Below are 18,866 nucleotides of genomic sequence, written 5' to 3'. Positions count from 1 at the left end.
AAAAAAAAAAAAAAAAAAAAAAAAACAAATTTACAAACGAAGGTTGACTAATTTCTTGTCTAATCGATTGTGTCAATAGGAAAGATACACACGGTCCAATAAGGCGATTTGGTCACTCGTCTAACGACTTGACGCCATTTGTTGTTTTGGTACATACCAACGGACAACGGTATAGTAATCATACTTGGCAACATATATAGGCCTATCTCTCTACACATTAGAAAATCAAAGGAGCTGCATTTTTATCTTTTATGTATTTCATTGTAACTTTTTTTTACAATGTGACTAAAAAGGACAATTTTTTTTCGTCAATCTGATTTTATTGATCTACAACAAGAAGAATTACAAGAGCTGGCAAGGATATCAACCCATCCAAAGAACTAAGCTGGCGAGTACAAACCCACTCCCGGAGGCTAAGACCAAAAGAGGTGAAACAAAGGGGAAAAAATCCAAACATGAAAAATACACTACTTCTAGTCTATTACTTCCCGGATAGAGATCTAGAACTTCAAAAATAGACAAATAAAACCTAAACCTTTGATAAATTAAAACAGATCTGAGACAAAAAAAAGTCACACAAACGAATAAGAATACAAAACTAAAAGGGACTATTTTATCTTTTATCTATACTATTAAAGCATAAGTACTCTCTAGAGTAAAAATGGACCATGACTTGGTTTTGGTAGGTTTTTCATTAAAAATGATTAGAGAATCACAAAATTTAATCTAATTAACCTATAGTTTCAATTTCTTTAAATGACGAAAATATCCTCGGTCAATCACTTAAATAATTGCCGGGTCGGGACGCGGATCCTTTTGATATACCCATTTTCAAAAATACCCTCTTTTCTGGCCATTTTTATTTTTGCCCTCTTTTAATTTTTAATAACCATTTTACCCTTAGATGAAAATTATTTTATTCAATAAAAACAAAAACAAAATTTTCCCGCCAAAAAATTTCCGATCCCGCCAAAAAAATTTTGAAAAAATTTTTCCGCAAAAAAAATTTTGATAAAAAATTTCGACAAAACAATTTTCCCGCCAAAATTTTTCCCGCCAAAAAAAATTTACAAGGTTTTTAAAAGGTTTTATAAGGTTTCTAACTTATAAAAACTTTATAAACACCTTGTAAAGGCTTTTACAAGATTTTGTAAAGAGTTTTAAAAGGTTTTTTAATCAACTTATAAACGCTTTTACAAAATTTTTAAAAGGTTTTTGAAATGTTTCAAAAGGTTTTTAAAAGGTTTTCAAATGGTTTTTAAAAAGATTTTTAAAAAGTTTTTAAACACCTTGTAAACGCTTTTACAATGTTTTTAAAAACCTTGTAAAAGTTTTTATAAGATTTTTAAAAGGGTTTTAAAAGGTTTTTAAACACTTTTAAAAACCTTTTAAAAGCATTTACAAGCTTTTTAAAAGTATTTACAAGGTTTTTAAACACATTTAAAAACCTTGTAAACGCTTTTAAAAACTTTTAAAAGCGTTTACAATGTTTTTAAAAGGTATAAATTTCAATATTTTTGGCGGAAAAATTTTCGATTTTGGCGGGATTTTTTTTTTTTGGCGGGAAAAAAAAAATTTTTCGGGAAAATTTTTCGATTTTGGCGGGAAATTTTTTTGGCGGGAAAATATTTTCGATTTTGATGACTGTACAATCTTGCTGTCACTCAAAAAGGGTAATTTGGTTATTTTGTATATAAAGAGGGGTAGTTTCAAAAATGGTCAACATTAAGGGGTATTTTTAAAAAGGGGTATGGAAAAAGGGGCATTTTTGAGAATACCCCTTTAATGATTCCAAATTAAATTATTAAAATTTTTATTATAAACTAAACAATTCAACAAAAGAAATATATGAAATGAATTTAAATATTCAAATTTTGACCCGTTACTCAGTCAAATTTTTTTGATAAGGTTAGGTAAGATTTCATTTTTTAGTATAATCGGAAATCACTTGTAATATATGGAAGAGTTATTAATTTCTGAGATTTTTTGTCTATATATGGTTAGTTAATTAAATATTCTTTGAGATTTTATTTTATTTTTTAGAATATCCTTTTAATAAGATCATAATCTTATATTTATATAACCTATCAAATAATTAATCCATATAACCTATCAAATAATTAATTTTCATTATAACCTACATTAATATTATATGGTTTACCAATTTGAAGTTGCGTACATCCATTTAATTAAAAAAAGGATTACTTTAGAATATTAGAATATTATAATTTGTTTGATGTATATATTACAGTTATATATATCTCTCTATATTAGTAAAAGAGAAGTACAAAATTACTTCCGGGTCGGGTCAATTAAAAAAACAAACCCGAAATCAAGGTAATCGGATTCGGGTGAGCAATATCCAAAAATTATAAATGGGTTATTGGGTCTTATTAAATCGTAAATAATAGATATTAAATGAAACTTAAATAGATTTCCAAAACAAAACAATTGTAGTAGCGAGAATATTTTTGGTGCCTGTAAATTAGGAAACTAACGAAACTAGTGTTATATTAATCAGTTAGTAAATATTAAAATACCAAACAAATTATTTCGGGAAATTTAATTATAGAAATATCATTTATGGGCAGAAACCGTAACTTAATTAGTTGCAATAAAAACGTTGCAACCAAAATTTTCTAATCAATATCATATCTTCATAAAGAAAATTAATAAAAAAAAATACTGAAGGAATATACGCTCATAGATACCGTTGTATTTTCAAACTAGGTGATACCCGTGCTACAGCACGAGATTATATATTTTGTTAGTTATTTTTTTTTTGTAATTTGTATTTTTGTAATATAGTTTTTTATTTTGATTTATTTTCTTTGTTTATATAGTGTTTATTTGTATAGTTGGGGTTATACAGTAAATTGGAAATCCTAATAGAGTAAGTAGTTTGTAAAATGTAGTTTTTCATGGAAACAGACACACCACAATAGTAGATAGTAGTTTTGTAAGAGAATAGACACTACGCAATATCGGATAGTAGTTTCGTAAGAGGATAGACACACCCTGCTTCCATGGGTTAATTTATAGTTTGATAAAAATACATGTTTTAACGGATTTAACTCAAAAAAGTTTTATATTTTAAATTTTTAAGAATTAAAATATTAATATTACTTAAATATTTTTAAACTTTAAATTTATTATAATATTTTAAACTTTCGACGGAGTTCAAATATTTATAATAATTTAACCATTCTATAAAAATTTAAATATTTATAATATCTTAAACTTTTTTAAAAAATGTAGATATATTATAATATATAATAATATGTTTACTTTTTAAAAGTTTAAATATTCTCAAATATAACCAAACTAAACTGTTAAATTTGGATACCTGATAAATCAAGTTTCCTGCTCATTTGTACTCAAAACATTTTAGTCACATATTTATAGTGATTATGAACCATATTCCAAAATATTTAGTCGATATGGGATATACAGTACACCTTTTCTGTAAATTAGTTTACAACTTTACATATATATAATTTCTGCGTTTTTAATTCTTTCTATCTATACTACTCACAATTAATTACTATAATTTCGTTAAGGAAATATTATAATATCGGAAATCAAGCAATTTAGTCAGATTTGTTAACTTGAATATTCGTTTTTAAATATTTTAACTGAATCACTAAATATTCCTTTTAAAAGATTATCTGTTAAGATCAATCTCGGTAATTAAGGAAATATCCGAATTTTTGGTAATTAAAATTTATGGTTTTCATTTAAATACCTTAAAAGAAAATGAAATCAGAGTGTTTGCCTATATCGAATGAGTTTGTTTGGGATCTTAAATAACTAATCTTGAATGAAATAATATACTGGATCCAAAAAATATTATTCTGGAATACAAACAGATCCGCGGGTTTTGGTCCTTTTGTAGTCGGATATTTTAGGATCCGCGTCCCGACCCGGCAATTTTTTAAGTGATCGACCGAGGGTATTTTCGTCATTTAAAGAAATCGAAACTATAGGTTAATTAGATTAAATTTTGTGATTCTCTAAATGAAAAACCTACCAAAACCAAGTCATGGTCCATTTTTACTCTAGAGAGTACTTCTGCTTTAATAGTATAGATTTAATCCAACGTAATGAATTTCAGAAATTTCAAACCATAGATATCAAAGTATTACGTATTCATAGGGATCTTGAATATTTAATATTTTATGAATAAATCAATAGAAAACAAAATTTATGGGAATGTAAGTTATTTATATATTACTAGGGACGAAACTTAATTATGTTTTATAAATTAGGGTACAAATTAAAAAGAACTTATATGTAGAAAAACTAATATATGTATTGTTTGTGCATGTCAAATATAAGCTTATTAATGTAATATAGATTTTAATCTGCGGTGTATCCGAAATAATTTTTAACTAAATGTGTTAATTTATACTAAGATGATTCGTTGTAGGTGTAGTAGTTTACATCACATACCCGTTATTCATATTTGACCCGTTTTAAAAATAAGGGTAGCAATGATAGTGCGTTGTAGAGAGCTTCTTCCTCTCTCATTCTAGCCGGTATACCACATGAATCCGAGCAAGTAATATCAAATCCTAGCAAGTAATAGAAAAAAAAAGAGCAAGAATACAATGTTTTAATTTATTTTATTGTATAATATTGTTTCTTCTTTGTAGGTAGGTATATTTCGTAGTTCGTATAGTAAATATAGATATAATCTATACCTTAATTAATTCCAAACTATTATTAGAAATATACAATATATAAAATATTTCATAGTTTTAGTGTTGGTTTAATTTTTTATTACATCGATTACATTTTTTGGGTGTCTTGGTTCAATGATATTATATTTTCAAAAATAAAAAATGATCATATATTTTGTTTTTAATATATTTGTTAACATTTTTAATTTTTAAAACTATTATATTAGAACAAATAAGGATACTATATTTTCAAAACTGATAACCAGTTAGAATTTATTAATTATGTAAAATCCTCATGCTATTTGCCAAAAGAAAAAAAAAAACAAAATACATGACCCGCTTTAAAAAGAAGCATATCTTTTGATCCATATTCGATTAAGCATAAGATCTAAAATAAAATAAATGATATGCTTAAAAAAATAAAAAAGTACATGACGATTTAAAAATTCCTTTACATATATAATTTTTGACTATTATTTCAACACTTATAAATATTTTTAGTCTAAGATTGAATAATAATACGTTTTTTTTAACAAACATGAGTAATAAGACATATTATTTAACAATATACTTGTAATCTAATTTTGTATCATAATACATACTTTTTAACAATAATACTTGTAAATCTAAAAGATAAAACGATTAAATATGATCCAGCTACAGCCGAAAACAATTTTTCTACATCGGTTACATACTATAGTCATATAATTTTGTATGATTAAAATAAGATTTATTATTATATTTTGAGTTGGGGCAAAACAAAAATCAGCCGAACAGAGATAACTAAAGTCATTGTAAAGTGCTTTTCCTCCGTTCCTCCTCCTCTATGACCTTCAAAATTGGCCGCTTCTTTGTTTCTACCACCAGGCCGTTTCTAACCACATTCCTCCACTGATCAACCAATCATGTTTTCTTCAACCAATCATGTATTTTATACATAACGATTCTATGCCTCTGATTTTGTCTCATCTCATCATGAATGGAAAGAGTGATAGAGAGCGGAAGCTTAATTAACGGAAGAGAACGCTAGATCTCTACGAGAACTGATTCACGAACGGATCTTGCTTAGAACGTCGTAACTTGACGAAGAAGCAATAAAGATAGGGCTGAGATCGAGAATGATATCGACATGGTTTTGCAAGTCCTCCTTGCAGGGCTTGATCACAAGTTCTTAGGGTTGAGAGTTCTCCTCTCTAGGCTTTAGGCAAAGCTCTCTTAAACAACGTTTATTCAATAATCAATTATTCCTTTACAAGAGTCTCACGGCACTTTAAATATGAAAGGTAAAACAAAATCCTAATCTAATCTATCACGACATCGACGTATATTTTAAAGCCCATGAACATATGGCCCATAGACACTACAAGACGTAAGACAAAGATGGAGAAAGTATCGACGATGTGAAGATGCGCTGCATCAAAGAGCTACTCTTATATATATCTTCAAGCCTGGTTCTTCCTCAGATTCTATTTCCGATTGTGTAAGAACTCTTTTTCTCATTGAGTTTGCTACTTCTTAATTTGATTTGATTCTCTTCGATTTTGGTAAAAAGAATTTTTTTGGATATAATTGATTATGCTATATAATCAATATAACTATGTTAATACAATTTTTTTTTTCAAAATTGCATTCATCTCCGTCTCCATCAGCAACTAAAAAGCAAACACTGTCATGAGATCTCTCTCCACTTTCGTCACCAAAGATGCATTTGAGGCATCTTCTTTTCGAGGAGAAGAGCCTTCCAAATCCGTGATCTTTCTCACTGCTTGATGGTTTAGACTCCCAATACTTTGATATGTCCCAGTTCTTCATCGAATTGGAATTTTGCATGGATCGATTGCTCATAGTATATTTCTGGGCAATAACTGGTAGTAGTGACACAACATCAGTTAGGCTTTAAGTATAAATAATATAAAAAGCTTACAAATATACGTAAGATGGTTTCTCTATATTAAAGTTTAGACTTTTTTAGATGGCTATATTGTAGGACTTACCTCCCAAACGAAGATGAAGGTTGATGAAGTTAAAAGAGATGGTGTCATTTGCTTGTCAGGAATGTTGTTACTATGGCTGGTTCTCTCACTCTACACGTCTTTCAAGTTCATATCAATCTGCCAACTCTCACATAGAAGGATCTCACATAGAAGGATATGGAGGTTAGAGTTGCTTTTAACATCTAAATCTCAACAATCAGATGGTACATTCGATTATTAAATTCATATTTAAATTGTATGACTTCTCCTCTTGAATTTAAGAAACCGGTTCATCAGATCCTTTTTTACAGAAGCTTGAACTTTGTACCTTGAAAATGACATAACAGTATGTTAGGTTTATGAACATGAATACTGCTGAATGTTTATGTATACAAAAATATTAGATCTTTATACTTACTTGGGCATCATCGAGTACAATTTCATATGTCTTCGAGGTATAAAGAACCTGACTTGCACTATCTATGAAGTCTTGAAAGGCTTCACATCTCTTAGGGAGAAATGGTGAATGTGTGATGATTTGGTCTATGCGTTTCATGAGTATATTTATAGGTGATTCATATAGTAGTGTTTAGGTTAGAAGCGATAAATGATAGACTTCTTGTGCAAGCACAAAATCTTTGATATGTTTAACAAAAAATGTTTATTCGCATAATTAGCATTAATTTAAGGGAAGTTTATATTGGACTTTTTGAGATTACGATTATATTTTGAAAGATTGAGTAAGCGATAATTATGCGAATTTGGTTTATTAAATGGTTATGATTTGTTTAGAAACAAAATCGAGAATCACGTGAAATATGGATTAGGGCCATGAATGGAATGGCTTTTAAAATTGGTTTTTAGCTTTTGGTTTTTAGATTTTGGTTTTTGGTTTTTAATTATTTGGTTTTTGGTTTCTGTTAAAAAGGTTAAAAAGTTATAAAAAATGAAAAATAAAAGAAAAAGAATCACGTAGATAAGAAAATGAGAAACCAATATTAGAAGGTTTTTGGTTTTTCTTTGGAAATGGATTAAATCTTTCAAAAACTAGATTCCCCATTTTTTAGGGAATCCAATTTTGTAAAATCTTGAAAGGCTGTAAAACTGGTTTTTAGAAAAACAAAAACCAAAATCTAGCCAAAAACTACTAAACATTCAAGGCCCTAGGAAGCTGATCATTGGGCTTCGTAAGCCCAATAATAGGAAGAATATCCACCGAGAAATTGTTTTGTAGTTTTTGGCTAGATTTCCGAGGCCAATAATAGGAAGAATATCCACCGAGAAATTGTTTTGTGAAAAACAAAGGCCAATATTTCCGAGGAAGCTGATCATTGGGCTTCGTAAGCCCAATAATAGGAAGAATATCCACCGAGAAATTGTCGGGTCAAACGCGAGGAGCTCCACCGGGTTAACGGATAAACACGCGGATCTTAGCTATTTCGGGTCGGGTAATCGAATTCCTCCAAGATTTTGACCAAATTATCCCTTCCAATTTCAATAAACACTCTCCTTAACAACTAATTGAATGGCAATCTTGGAATTTTTTGACAATTTTCAATTTTGTACTTCTCTTTTAATAGTATTATTATTATTAAGATTCTATTTGAATTTGGAATGTTGTAGTTTAAATCATTTTAATTTGGGTAATACCTATGTACACAAAATATATACTAACTGAATGTGATCTTAACAAACCTGTGTAATCTTCAAAGAATATTTTCGAAACCCTAAACCTATAGTCGGTTCTCTAAACTATAAATATTAGCATGACATTGTGATATTCTCATATATCATTCTCATTTTCCCCACTAAACTCTATTTGCAAAATTGTGACAAAATATGGCTGGTAATGATGGTTTCACAAGCCTCAATGCTATCAAACCTTTCAAACAAACCTTGAAAATTCAGGTAAAAGTGCTTCATTGTTGAAGAATACTCAACTTACACAAAAGAGACAAATTACAAAGTTGATGATGATTTTGACCGAATCATATGTAAGCTCTAATTCTCACTTTCTAATATGTTAGTAATATAGAAATGACTTTTTCTCATTCATTTTGTTTAATCTAATATTAGTCCTTTTATTTGAAATTGTAGGTTTCATTGGAAAATATAATATTTTGAAGGTAAAAACAAAACCTAACTCGTTAACGTTAAGTCATTTTTATATGCTTAAATGACTTTAATTTATAGATGACTTAACCAAATTCTAGAAAATCAAAAGCATTTGTAAGTCTACTACATTTTCTCATTTTTATTTGTATTTTCTTGGACATTATTTAGTTTGTACCTTTTGTTTTCATATTATTGCAGATGTGAATTGGTTGCAAAATGGATGATTAACTATGAAGTGGAAGCTCATGAAAATTTACATGAATCGGTTGGTTAGAATTTTTGAATATAATATCCATTATGTTTAGTCCTTTCTAATATATCCGATTATTGTATTATATGTATGCATCATTTGATGAATGATCAGACTTTTATTTTTTTTGTAGATGACTTAACCAAATTTTGTAGATGGTACACATGAATTTTTATTCACAAAATATACTATCTATTTAAATTATGGACTAACTTTTTAATTAATGTGTAATTAAGAAAAAAATTAAGCACAATGTTAAAGTTAATGTACCAATACTATACATGAAAAAGTAGTATTCATCTGCGACGGATCGTATTTTTCTTTATTTGTCTTTATTATATTTTCACACTTAACTTCTAGAAACAATGTTAATAAATAGTCTTATGTATTTTCACTCCTTTTGCTATCACGATTTTTTCAAGAGTTATGTGGTTTGTAAATTTCATAATCATATGTTAGAGAAGGTTAAATTTGATATTTGTTATGTTTATATTAAATTATACTGACAAATATTTTCCCGCGCTGTAGCGCGAATCTGATCATAGTATATATATATATATATATATATATATATATATTTTGTCAACTAAACATTGAATTAAAAAAAAATCTCACGGTTGGTAGCATATACCAGAAGAGAATTGTTTACAAAAGAAATTTCAGAGGAAAGAGAAAGCAAAACACGAGCAATACAATCCGCTTGTAAGTTTGACTCACGTGGAATCTAAGAAAGGGAGAATAGTGGAAACGACTCTCTAAGTAGGCTGAACCCATCGGGCAGATGGGAAAACACCAGCCAATCTTCAGGGGATTTGATTATCGCGACTAGTTCAGCACAATCCGTCTTGAAAATGCTGACAAAAGAGTGTGTCCGAAAAAATGCACTCTATGGCCCATATCAAAAGCGGCTGACTTAATTTGAGTGAAGTGAAGATGGGCTTCGTCGAAGGGACTTAGCACCCAACAGTATAAATTCTGATCTTCACCACTGAAACACCACTATCCGAAGCCCGAATGCACATCAAAAGTTTTTTCACAAACCATCAATTTAACAATGAGGCAGTCGATCACGGTCAACCATAGGTGGGGGAGGATCCAATGAAACCTCTGAGAAAGAAAGTGCCTCACCCCATGCTAATTTATCACCCGAAGTCTAATTTAAGATATCTTATTATTTGTTTGTTGTATTTGCATCATTATTTTATAAAATATTTTTAAATATGTAGTAATATTGTAATTGTGAGTAAATAAAATTTAATTTTATTACTCTGTTGATGTAGAAGATAAAACATACATATATATTTTTTTTTTCATCATATATTGAGTAATATATTTTCGTTTTTAAATATTTAAATTACAACATATTAGAAGATATCACGTGTTTTGTCAACATTTTTCCAAAAATTATAAATTTTTAATGAAGTTATTGTTATATTTCTTTTAAAAGGTTATTTTGTTTGAAAAAATATTTATTTTTTATTATTGTAATTATTTGGTAAATTTACATAAATCTTTGTAAATACTAAAATTATTTTAGAATATTGTAGTATTTTAATTTGTTTGATGTATATTATAATTTTATATTGTTTGTTTGTTGTATTTGAATTACTATTATTTTTGTGAAATATTTTAAAGTAAGTAGTATAATTGTAATTGTGACTTGCGAGCATTTAAAATTTATTAATTTATCAATTTCGATCGAGAGAGAGAGCTAGGGTTTTGGTTGTTACTTCGCTATAAAAGCAGCATAAACTTAATCCAGTTAGCGAGAGAGAGAGAGAGATCTTAGATAGGGTTTCCACCGTCGGCTTCGATCGCAATGACGTACGGTACTCCTTGTGGTATTTGGGGAGATCTTCGATATGGTCGTGGAAAGTTGCGTGACAGTACTGAACAAAAAAAACGGTTGAGGAGGCCCCCGATCCCTAAAGATATGCTCGCCGCCTCCGTTGAATCTGAAACTCAGGTTTGTTATAATTAAATATTTGTATCCAGTAATTAGGATTTTTTTTTGCCGTCTAGATGGACTTATATGTTCATATTTTGTTTCTCTGGTAGCCGGAGAAAGACTTGTCTGGGGCTACTACCACCATTCCCACTACTTCCTCAAGGTTTGAATTTTTTTTTTATCTTGGCTAATTAATTAAGAACTGTACTTGTTTGTGGTTAGCTCATATTCGTACATGTTTTTTTGTTTTGACTCAGTAGCATGCAGACAGCTGCTGCTCCTCCTATCAAGTTAGAAGATGTGATTCCTCCACGAGCTGCAGTGTCTTCTTTTAAAGACAAGAAAAAGAATCTTTTCAAAAAGAAAACCAAGAAGAACAAGAAGAAGCTCGCCAAAGCCAAAGCCAATTAAGAAGGCCGTGTCCCTCTCTTTTTATATATATATATATATATATTTATATTTGCTTCCCCAAGCACTTGTGTAATGATGCCCTTGTGACTTCAAAACCTTTTGTGTTATGTAATATGTTTGACCTTAATTAATGGGATTTCTCTTCGTTTTTTAACTACTCTGTATTCGTCTGATTCAATTCCTCAAAACCTTAACATGTTGATTGATGCATAATCCGTCATTGCTTCTTGTAATGTAAATCGTACTAGTGTACTAGTTTAAATACTGAAAACAAGGAACCTTAGTTCTGCAATGCCATTTTATGTCTCTTCCTCCTCATTTGTATGATCAGTGAAAGAGAACTTGCTTGGTTTTCTTTGCTCATTGTGCATTCGTGCGTTTTTTCTCAAAAGCAATACTGCTATTTCGTATGTGACCAGTTAAAAGTTCTGAATCTTTGCAGATGTGTCAATGTCTTGGATGTGAATATCTGTTTCCTACTCAATCTAAGTCTTTTTTTTTTTTGCCATAAAAGTGGCAGAACTGATAGAATTTGTTCACCTTGATGTGTGCAGGCTATGTTGGGAATTACTGCAATCACCAGTTATACTTGGGATGGTGTGAGACTACATACATATTAGTGATGGGGTAATGAGTTTACTTATGGTTGCCCAGATCTCAAGAGTCAGGACCCTTGACCTCTGTGGTTGTGTTTTAATTACAAGGTACTTCACATAGTTAAAAGCTTACGTGATGATAGTTGTTATAGATGGTCTCAGAAATCATTTACCTTGAGATCCCTCAAAAGAGTTTCAGACACATTTCTTCGGAAACAGAGGAAACAGACTCTGTTCTTGTTTTTAATGGCTCTGATGTTACATAGGTCGATGATGGAGATCACCGGAAGGGAAAGAATGGTTTGTACAGTGTTGGAGTTGGAAAACAAGGCTTGGCTGGTATTTCAAGAGAAACATTGCTAAAGACATCAAACCAGAGAAGCGTGCATTGAAAATGCTAACCCAAAACGCAGTGTTATTGATGTGATATGATACAAACAGCTTCATTTGTAAATGAAAAAGAAGATGACATTGTCCAAGAGCTATTTCCATTGTGGCCAGAGTTTGTCAGAATCTCACTACTTTGTTTCGCCAAGAGCGTTCCTGAGGTTTGAGTACTTGGTTTCGAGCTCATACCATGAATCCAAGTCCACCAAGCGGTTAAACTCCTCGAAAGTAATCATCTTTTCTAAGTGATCTTTGGTGGTTCCCTTTTCCTTGAGAATCTTGAGAACATCGACAAGAGCTCTAGTCGATGCATAGAGCGAGGTAAGTGGGTGAGCAATCAGATGAAATCCCATTTCTTTAAGCTCATCAGGTGTATGCAATGGCGTGCGTCCACCTTCAAGCATGTTACACACTCTGTAACCTTTTGTGCGCTTTCCAATTTCCTTAAGCTCATCGTCATCCCTTGGTGCCTCAACAAAGGAAGCATCAGCTCCAGCCTGCACATTGTTTCAATTATTATAAAACAAAGGGGATTAGATTTTAGTGTTGTTAACACAATATGGTAAGAGTAGTAACCTGCATGTAGAGATTAGCACGGTCAATGGCATCTGAAAGTCCTGTTTTAGCGGAAAGGGCACGCGCATCAGTCCTTGCAATGAGGAAAAAGTCAGAATCTCCAATAGCGTCTCTTGCTGATGCTATTTTAGCAGCGTGCTCCTCCGCAGGTATGACCTGTTTCCAAGTTAGAAGCCATATGGTATATAACTCAAGTCATCTGCATCTGAACTAAAATCACCGCAGTAACATTCGATTTATAGATTTTGGGAGCAAAGAAGTAGGAAACTGAAACCAATACCTCCTTGCCACGCATATGTCCTACAGAAACAATAGAGAGAAGAACCGTTTAAACAAATAAACAATGGACAATACCTTGTAACTTTGCTAGGAAAGAATAAGAAAATGATGTCTCTTACCACACCTCTTTGGCCATGCCTGGTCCTGAAAGAAACCCAATTAACATTAGCACAACTCTCAAGGTGAACAGGTTCACAGGGAGGAACAAACTGTCTTGTAATTTACTCAAATGAACACAACTATGGCCATCTAATCCAACACATGAATGAATATACATTTACACAATCATTAGGGGATTCAAGTCAACCATCACTAGAAACCAAAGACTAGTATGATTACCTCAAGGAAGCAACCAGCAGCACCAGCAGCGATTAAGTCCTTGATGGTTCTTTGAACATTGAGAGCATTTCCTCCACCAGTATCTGAAACAATGTCAAAGATAATAAATCTTGTAACATAACAGAAACCTCAGAGAGAAACTTTTGCTAATTGTTTCAACATTTCAGAAAGCAATGAGAATTGCAATAATCTCTAACGCAAATCAAAGAACAAAGTATTCAACTATGTAAAGTAGTGATTTTGTTAAAAAAAGGTTTCAGATTCAAGGACTTGCCTCCATCCGCAAAGATTGGAATCTTTGGAGCAGCAGCACAAACTGCTCTCGCCGTTGCTGCCATCTCCGGGGGTCTAAAACAGACAGAACAAAACAAATAAAACGACAGAATTTATAGTTTCCAACTAACTTAAGAACAAAAAAATAGCCGGAGATTAAATGCGGCGGCGGGTGCTCACGTTATCAAACCGAAATCGGGTTTTCCCAAAGTCACGGCGGAGAGAGCGTAACCGGAGATCAAAGCGGCGGAGAAACCGGTCTGCTGCACGATAGCCGCAGATAAAGCGTCGTAGACTCCGGGAANCGGTTAAACTCCTCGAAAGTAATCATCTTTTCTAAGTGATCTTTGGTGGTTCCCTTTTCCTTGAGAATCTTGAGAACATCGACAAGAGCTCTAGTCGATGCATAGAGCGAGGTAAGTGGGTGAGCAATCAGATGAAATCCCATTTCTTTAAGCTCATCAGGTGTATGCAATGGCGTGCGTCCACCTTCAAGCATGTTACACACTCTGTAACCTTTTGTGCGCTTTCCAATTTCCTTAAGCTCATCGTCATCCCTTGGTGCCTCAACAAAGGAAGCATCAGCTCCAGCCTGCACATTGTTTCAATTATTATAAAACAAAGGGGATTAGATTTTAGTGTTGTTAACACAATATGGTAAGAGTAGTAACCTGCATGTAGAGATTAGCACGGTCAATGGCATCTGAAAGTCCTGTTTTAGCGGAAAGGGCACGCGCATCAGTCCTTGCAATGAGGAAAAAGTCAGAATCTCCAATAGCGTCTCTTGCTGATGCTATTTTAGCAGCGTGCTCCTCCGCAGGTATGACCTGTTTCCAAGTTAGAAGCCATATGGTATATAACTCAAGTCATCTGCATCTGAACTAAAATCACCGCAGTAACATTCGATTTATAGATTTTGGGAGCAAAGAAGTAGGAAACTGAAACCAATACCTCCTTGCCACGCATATGTCCTACAGAAACAATAGAGAGAAGAACCGTTTAAACAAATAAACAATGGACAATACCTTGTAACTTTGCTAGGAAAGAATAAGAAAATGATGTCTCTTACCACACCTCTTTGGCCATGCCTGGTCCTGAAAGAAACCCAATTAACATTAGCACAACTCTCAAGGTGAACAGGTTCACAGGGAGGAACAAACTGTCTTGTAATTTACTCAAATGAACACAACTATGGCCATCTAATCCAACACATGAATGAATATACATTTACACAATCATTAGGGGATTCAAGTCAACCATCACTAGAAACCAAAGACTAGTATGATTACCTCAAGGAAGCAACCAGCAGCACCAGCAGCGATTAAGTCCTTGATGGTTCTTTGAACATTGAGAGCATTTCCTCCACCAGTATCTGAAACAATGTCAAAGATAATAAATCTTGTAACATAACAGAAACCTCAGAGAGAAACTTTTGCTAATTGTTTCAACATTTCAGAAAGCAATGAGAATTGCAATAATCTCTAACGCAAATCAAAGAACAAAGTATTCAACTATGTAAAGTAGTGATTTTGTTAAAAAAAGGTTTCAGATTCAAGGACTTGCCTCCATCCGCAAAGATTGGAATCTTTGGAGCAGCAGCACAAACTGCTCTCGCCGTTGCTGCCATCTCCGGGGGTCTAAAACAGACAGAACAAAACAAATAAAACGACAGAATTTATAGTTTCCAACTAACTTAAGAACAAAAAAATAGCCGGAGATTAAATGCGGCGGCGGGTGCTCACGTTATCAAACCGAAATCGGGTTTTCCCAAAGTCACGGCGGAGAGAGCGTAACCGGAGATCAAAGCGGCGGAGAAACCGGTCTGCTGCACGATAGCCGCAGATAAAGCGTCGTAGACTCCGGGAACAAGCACAGCGCCTTGCTCTTCAATCAGACGGTGAACACGTGACTGCATTCTCACTGTCGGATAAGCAGCCGATCGGACTGCGCGAGGGTTTCGCCCGGTTCTAGCTGAAATCGAAGTGTTTGAGCTGTAGAGTGAAGCGGATTTGGCCGCCATTAACATCGACATTTCTCAAGAATTTTTTACCGAAGCAGGAGAGTGAAGAAGGGACATCATAAATACCTCTCGATAATAAAGTTACTTTAGTTAAAGGGATGTCCACGTGTCACATGTTTTTGTGCTATATTTAAACTGTACGTACTATTTAATCCAGAATTTTTAAAAGATCATTATAATTAAAACCTTACTTTAGGTTCTAAATCCATATTTTAAAAACAGTGTTGCACGGGGAAGGCCTTTGGTTAGGTAGGCACGTTCTTTTGTGTTAATAATAGTATTTATAACGTACTTAAGTTCGATGGTAATCCTGTAAACCATCTGTTTTTAAACAGTTTTTTTTTAAGTTGCTGCAAGGCTAGATTTCTCCATACACCAAGTGAAGAAGAGATAAGTCACATCAATATAAACAAAAAAAAACATCCGGTCAGCGTTTTATATACAGGAGATTTAGAATATTTAGTGACTTCAAATATTATGCCGAGACAAAAATGTTTATGGTTGACCAATTAATTAATATTCCCTCAGTTTTAAATTACTTATCGTTTAAAGGTTTTTTTCACATCGAAAAATAATTTTTTTTTTTAGTTTACTTCTTTAATATCTTTTTAATTTTTTTTATTTGTCAATATATTAAAACAATTAATTAATACATATAGAGTATTTTTACCAAACATATGTACTAGAAATCAAAAACAACAATTATTATAAAATAATTTTTTTACTCTTTAAACGACCAAGGGAATAATGATAGAAAATATCACTTCTATAATAATACTCTATATATATTAATTAACATATTTTTGAATCTAAGTTTCTATAATCTTGTAAGGGAATATTTCTTGTTATTAGTTTAAAGTTAGATTCACTGACCTGGTATAAGATATCCTTTACTTCATCCTTTAAAAGTTCAGTGAATAATCTCATCATCACATGGTTCTCAAGACTGCTATATCCATCCTTGTGATATATGAGAAAGTATAAGTATGATGAATCGACATCGCTACGTTTGTACCACATGTTCAAGGAAGACGTATCCACAATGCGTATAGGAAGCTGCATATCTTTAACAGCTATCACAAGGGTTATAACAGTTATCTTGAATGAATTTGTTTCGAGAAGTTGGATGATCCGGTGTATACATTTCGTACACTTTGTTTATATTAATCATTTTATTGTAAACAGTTATCAAATTACGTGTTTCAAATATTTAAAATTTATTTAACAAGTATTCTTTTGTGAAATCACATAGAATTGTAATATTTTGTAGGTTTATAAAGTAATTTATACAACAAAAGTTTACAAATGTTAGTTTCTTTTAAATAAGAATTATATATGTATTAAGCTATTGAATTAATTTTATAGTTTAACACCTTTGAAATGAATACAACTGAATTATAAAATTATTATAATAAACTAAAAAGAACTTATTATTGAGAATACATTTTTCAAACTTAAAATATATTATTTATGGGTGATAGTGCTAGAATTAATTAACATTTTGGTAGTTTGTGATATTGTTAATATTGATGTATAAAAAAATCAGTTATATTACTAGTGCATTTTCAAACATACTCTTTTTTGAGTGTTTATCATTTATATGCATTTTTATATAACCTAGGGATGTTAATTTGGGTAAATCCACCCCATTTAAACCCATCTCATTTAATCCCACCCCATTTAAGTATAACCCCATTTAAGCTAATATATATTTTAAACCCATTTAACTATACCCACTTAAATATACATGGCCCTATTTAACCTATTGAACCCATTTAACTATACTCTTTTTGAACACATGTTTTACTTGATATTGTCTATGTTTGAAAATGTATAATCTTTGATAAGCTAAGTAGCATGATACAAATCTGAAACATATGTTATGTTTTTGAAACAAGTGGAAAATGAGAATATTCTATGACAAAAGCTTCAAATAACAAATATTTATGACAAAAGCTTCAAACTCTCTTATCATCTTCCATCGTTAACACCATGACTCATGGCACACTTGAACCTTCAGATCTTGAATCATGTACTCCAGAAGCAGTTCTAGCACCTTCATAGTCAATGTGATCATTATCTTCTGTTGTACCTACACATAATCTCAAGGATCAAGCCTACACATAATCTCAAGTCTAAAGTTGAGACATTTACCTTCATAGTCTGAAAAGCCTCTTAACCAATTACGCGTACAAAGCAAAGCCTGAACTTTTTCTGGCAGCAGACGATTTCTGTAAGGAGTCAACACCCTAGCTCCAATGCTGAAAGCTGATTCTGAGGCTACAGTAGTAATGGGGATGCTGAGAACATCACGAGCCATCAAGGCTAAGTCCCCAAGTCGACCTTGGTTACTTTTCCAGTAGCTCAAAACATCTAAATTGGGAAATGCTTTCCACTCTAGCCTCGGCTCAGCCAAATAGATATCTAATTGTGTCTTCGTCTTGTTCACACCAGATTCAATGCATCTTTCAAGCTCAAAGAGATCCTGGTTAAAAAAATTCACATCAAATTAGCAACATTATGATTCTAAATTTCTGTTAATGGAATTCTATGTATAAGAAAGTACTTACATTATCAAAATCATCTTCAAGTGGAGATTCGGTAAGCAGGTCATGTGGAGTGGCTGAAACACTTGAAGATCCCGTCTGATAATAACTGAAAACCATCTCCAAATTCTTCTTTAGTTTTGCAATTTTCCCCTCAGCACTAATAGCATCCACTTTCTTATAAGCTACCTCAAGCATCTCCACTTTAAGTCTTGGATCCAAAATAGCTGCAATAGCCAAAATCAAACTGTAATGCTCCCAATATTTGTTGAATTTACCTTTCATTTCCAGAGCCATTTGCTTCACAGCATCATCATCACAAACAGCATACTTTTGCAGCAATAACTCGATCCTCCATACTTGTGTGAAGTATACACTAGATGTAGGATACTTGCAACCTGAAAAGTGAGTGGTGATGACACTGAAGGGTTTTAACAAATCGCAAATCATTTCCCCACGGTTCCACTCATC

The 18,866-nt window shown here is 32.1% G+C and overlaps 3 protein-coding genes across 4 annotated transcripts; 1 reads left to right on the top strand and 2 right to left on the bottom strand.

Moving 5' to 3' along the window:
* Positions 1 to 10,719: 10,719 nt before the first annotated feature.
* Positions 10,720 to 11,536, top strand: LOC104773568. Of its 2 annotated transcripts, none has more exons than XM_010498209.2 (3): positions 10,720 to 10,986; positions 11,079 to 11,131; positions 11,229 to 11,536. In XM_010498209.2, exons 1-3 carry the CDS (start codon positions 10,840 to 10,842, stop codon positions 11,377 to 11,379), a joined length of 351 nt encoding a protein of 116 aa, XP_010496511.1. In that variant the 5' UTR covers positions 10,720 to 10,839; the 3' UTR covers positions 11,380 to 11,536. The 2 variants fall into 2 exon arrangements, with proteins under 2 accessions (XP_010496511.1, XP_010496510.1); XM_010498208.2 differs by having other exon boundaries at positions 10,724 to 10,986; positions 11,226 to 11,536.
* Positions 11,537 to 12,339: 803 nt separating this feature from the next.
* LOC109124942 (carboxyvinyl-carboxyphosphonate phosphorylmutase, chloroplastic-like) lies at positions 12,340 to 14,133 on the bottom strand (the record flags this gene model as incomplete). Its single annotated transcript, XM_019242700.1, is given in 7 exon segments — positions 12,340 to 12,859; positions 12,939 to 13,094; positions 13,219 to 13,238; positions 13,337 to 13,361; positions 13,557 to 13,639; positions 13,831 to 13,904; positions 14,010 to 14,133. Coding segments are annotated over 7 exon segments (848 nt in total), but the record flags the coding sequence as incomplete, so codon positions are not given.
* A 3-nt stretch (positions 14,134 to 14,136) lies between these two features.
* On the bottom strand, positions 14,137 to 15,926 carry LOC104773567 (carboxyvinyl-carboxyphosphonate phosphorylmutase, chloroplastic; the record flags this gene model as incomplete). Its single annotated transcript, XM_019242701.1, has 7 exons — positions 15,572 to 15,926; positions 15,393 to 15,466; positions 15,119 to 15,201; positions 14,899 to 14,923; positions 14,781 to 14,800; positions 14,501 to 14,656; positions 14,137 to 14,421 (listed from the first exon to the last, which is right to left on the bottom strand). Coding segments are annotated over exons 1-7 (933 nt in total), but the record flags the coding sequence as incomplete, so codon positions are not given.
* Between the last annotated feature and the right edge of the window lie 2,940 nt (positions 15,927 to 18,866).

The sequence above is a fragment of the Camelina sativa genome, unplaced genomic scaffold, assembly GCF_000633955.1.
Source record: "Camelina sativa cultivar DH55 unplaced genomic scaffold, Cs unpScaffold00578, whole genome shotgun sequence".
Classification (NCBI taxonomy): domain Eukaryota; kingdom Viridiplantae; phylum Streptophyta; class Magnoliopsida; order Brassicales; family Brassicaceae; genus Camelina; species Camelina sativa.
This window is presented reverse-complemented; position numbering and strand designations above follow the sequence as displayed.

Bases quoted from the DNA above. Each gene is read 5' to 3' on its own strand.
- LOC104773568 (XM_010498208.2), top strand. From the start codon at position 10,840: ATGACGTACGGTACTCCTTGTGGTATTTGGGGAGATCTTCGATATGGT. The intron at 10,987-11,078 runs GTTTGTTATAAT...TTTCTCTGGTAG, and splicing joins CCGTTGAATCTGAAACTCAG to CCGGAGAAAGACTTGTCTGG. The intron at 11,132-11,225 runs GTTTGAATTTTT...GTTTTGACTCAG, and splicing joins ATTCCCACTACTTCCTCAAG to TAGCATGCAGACAGCTGCTG.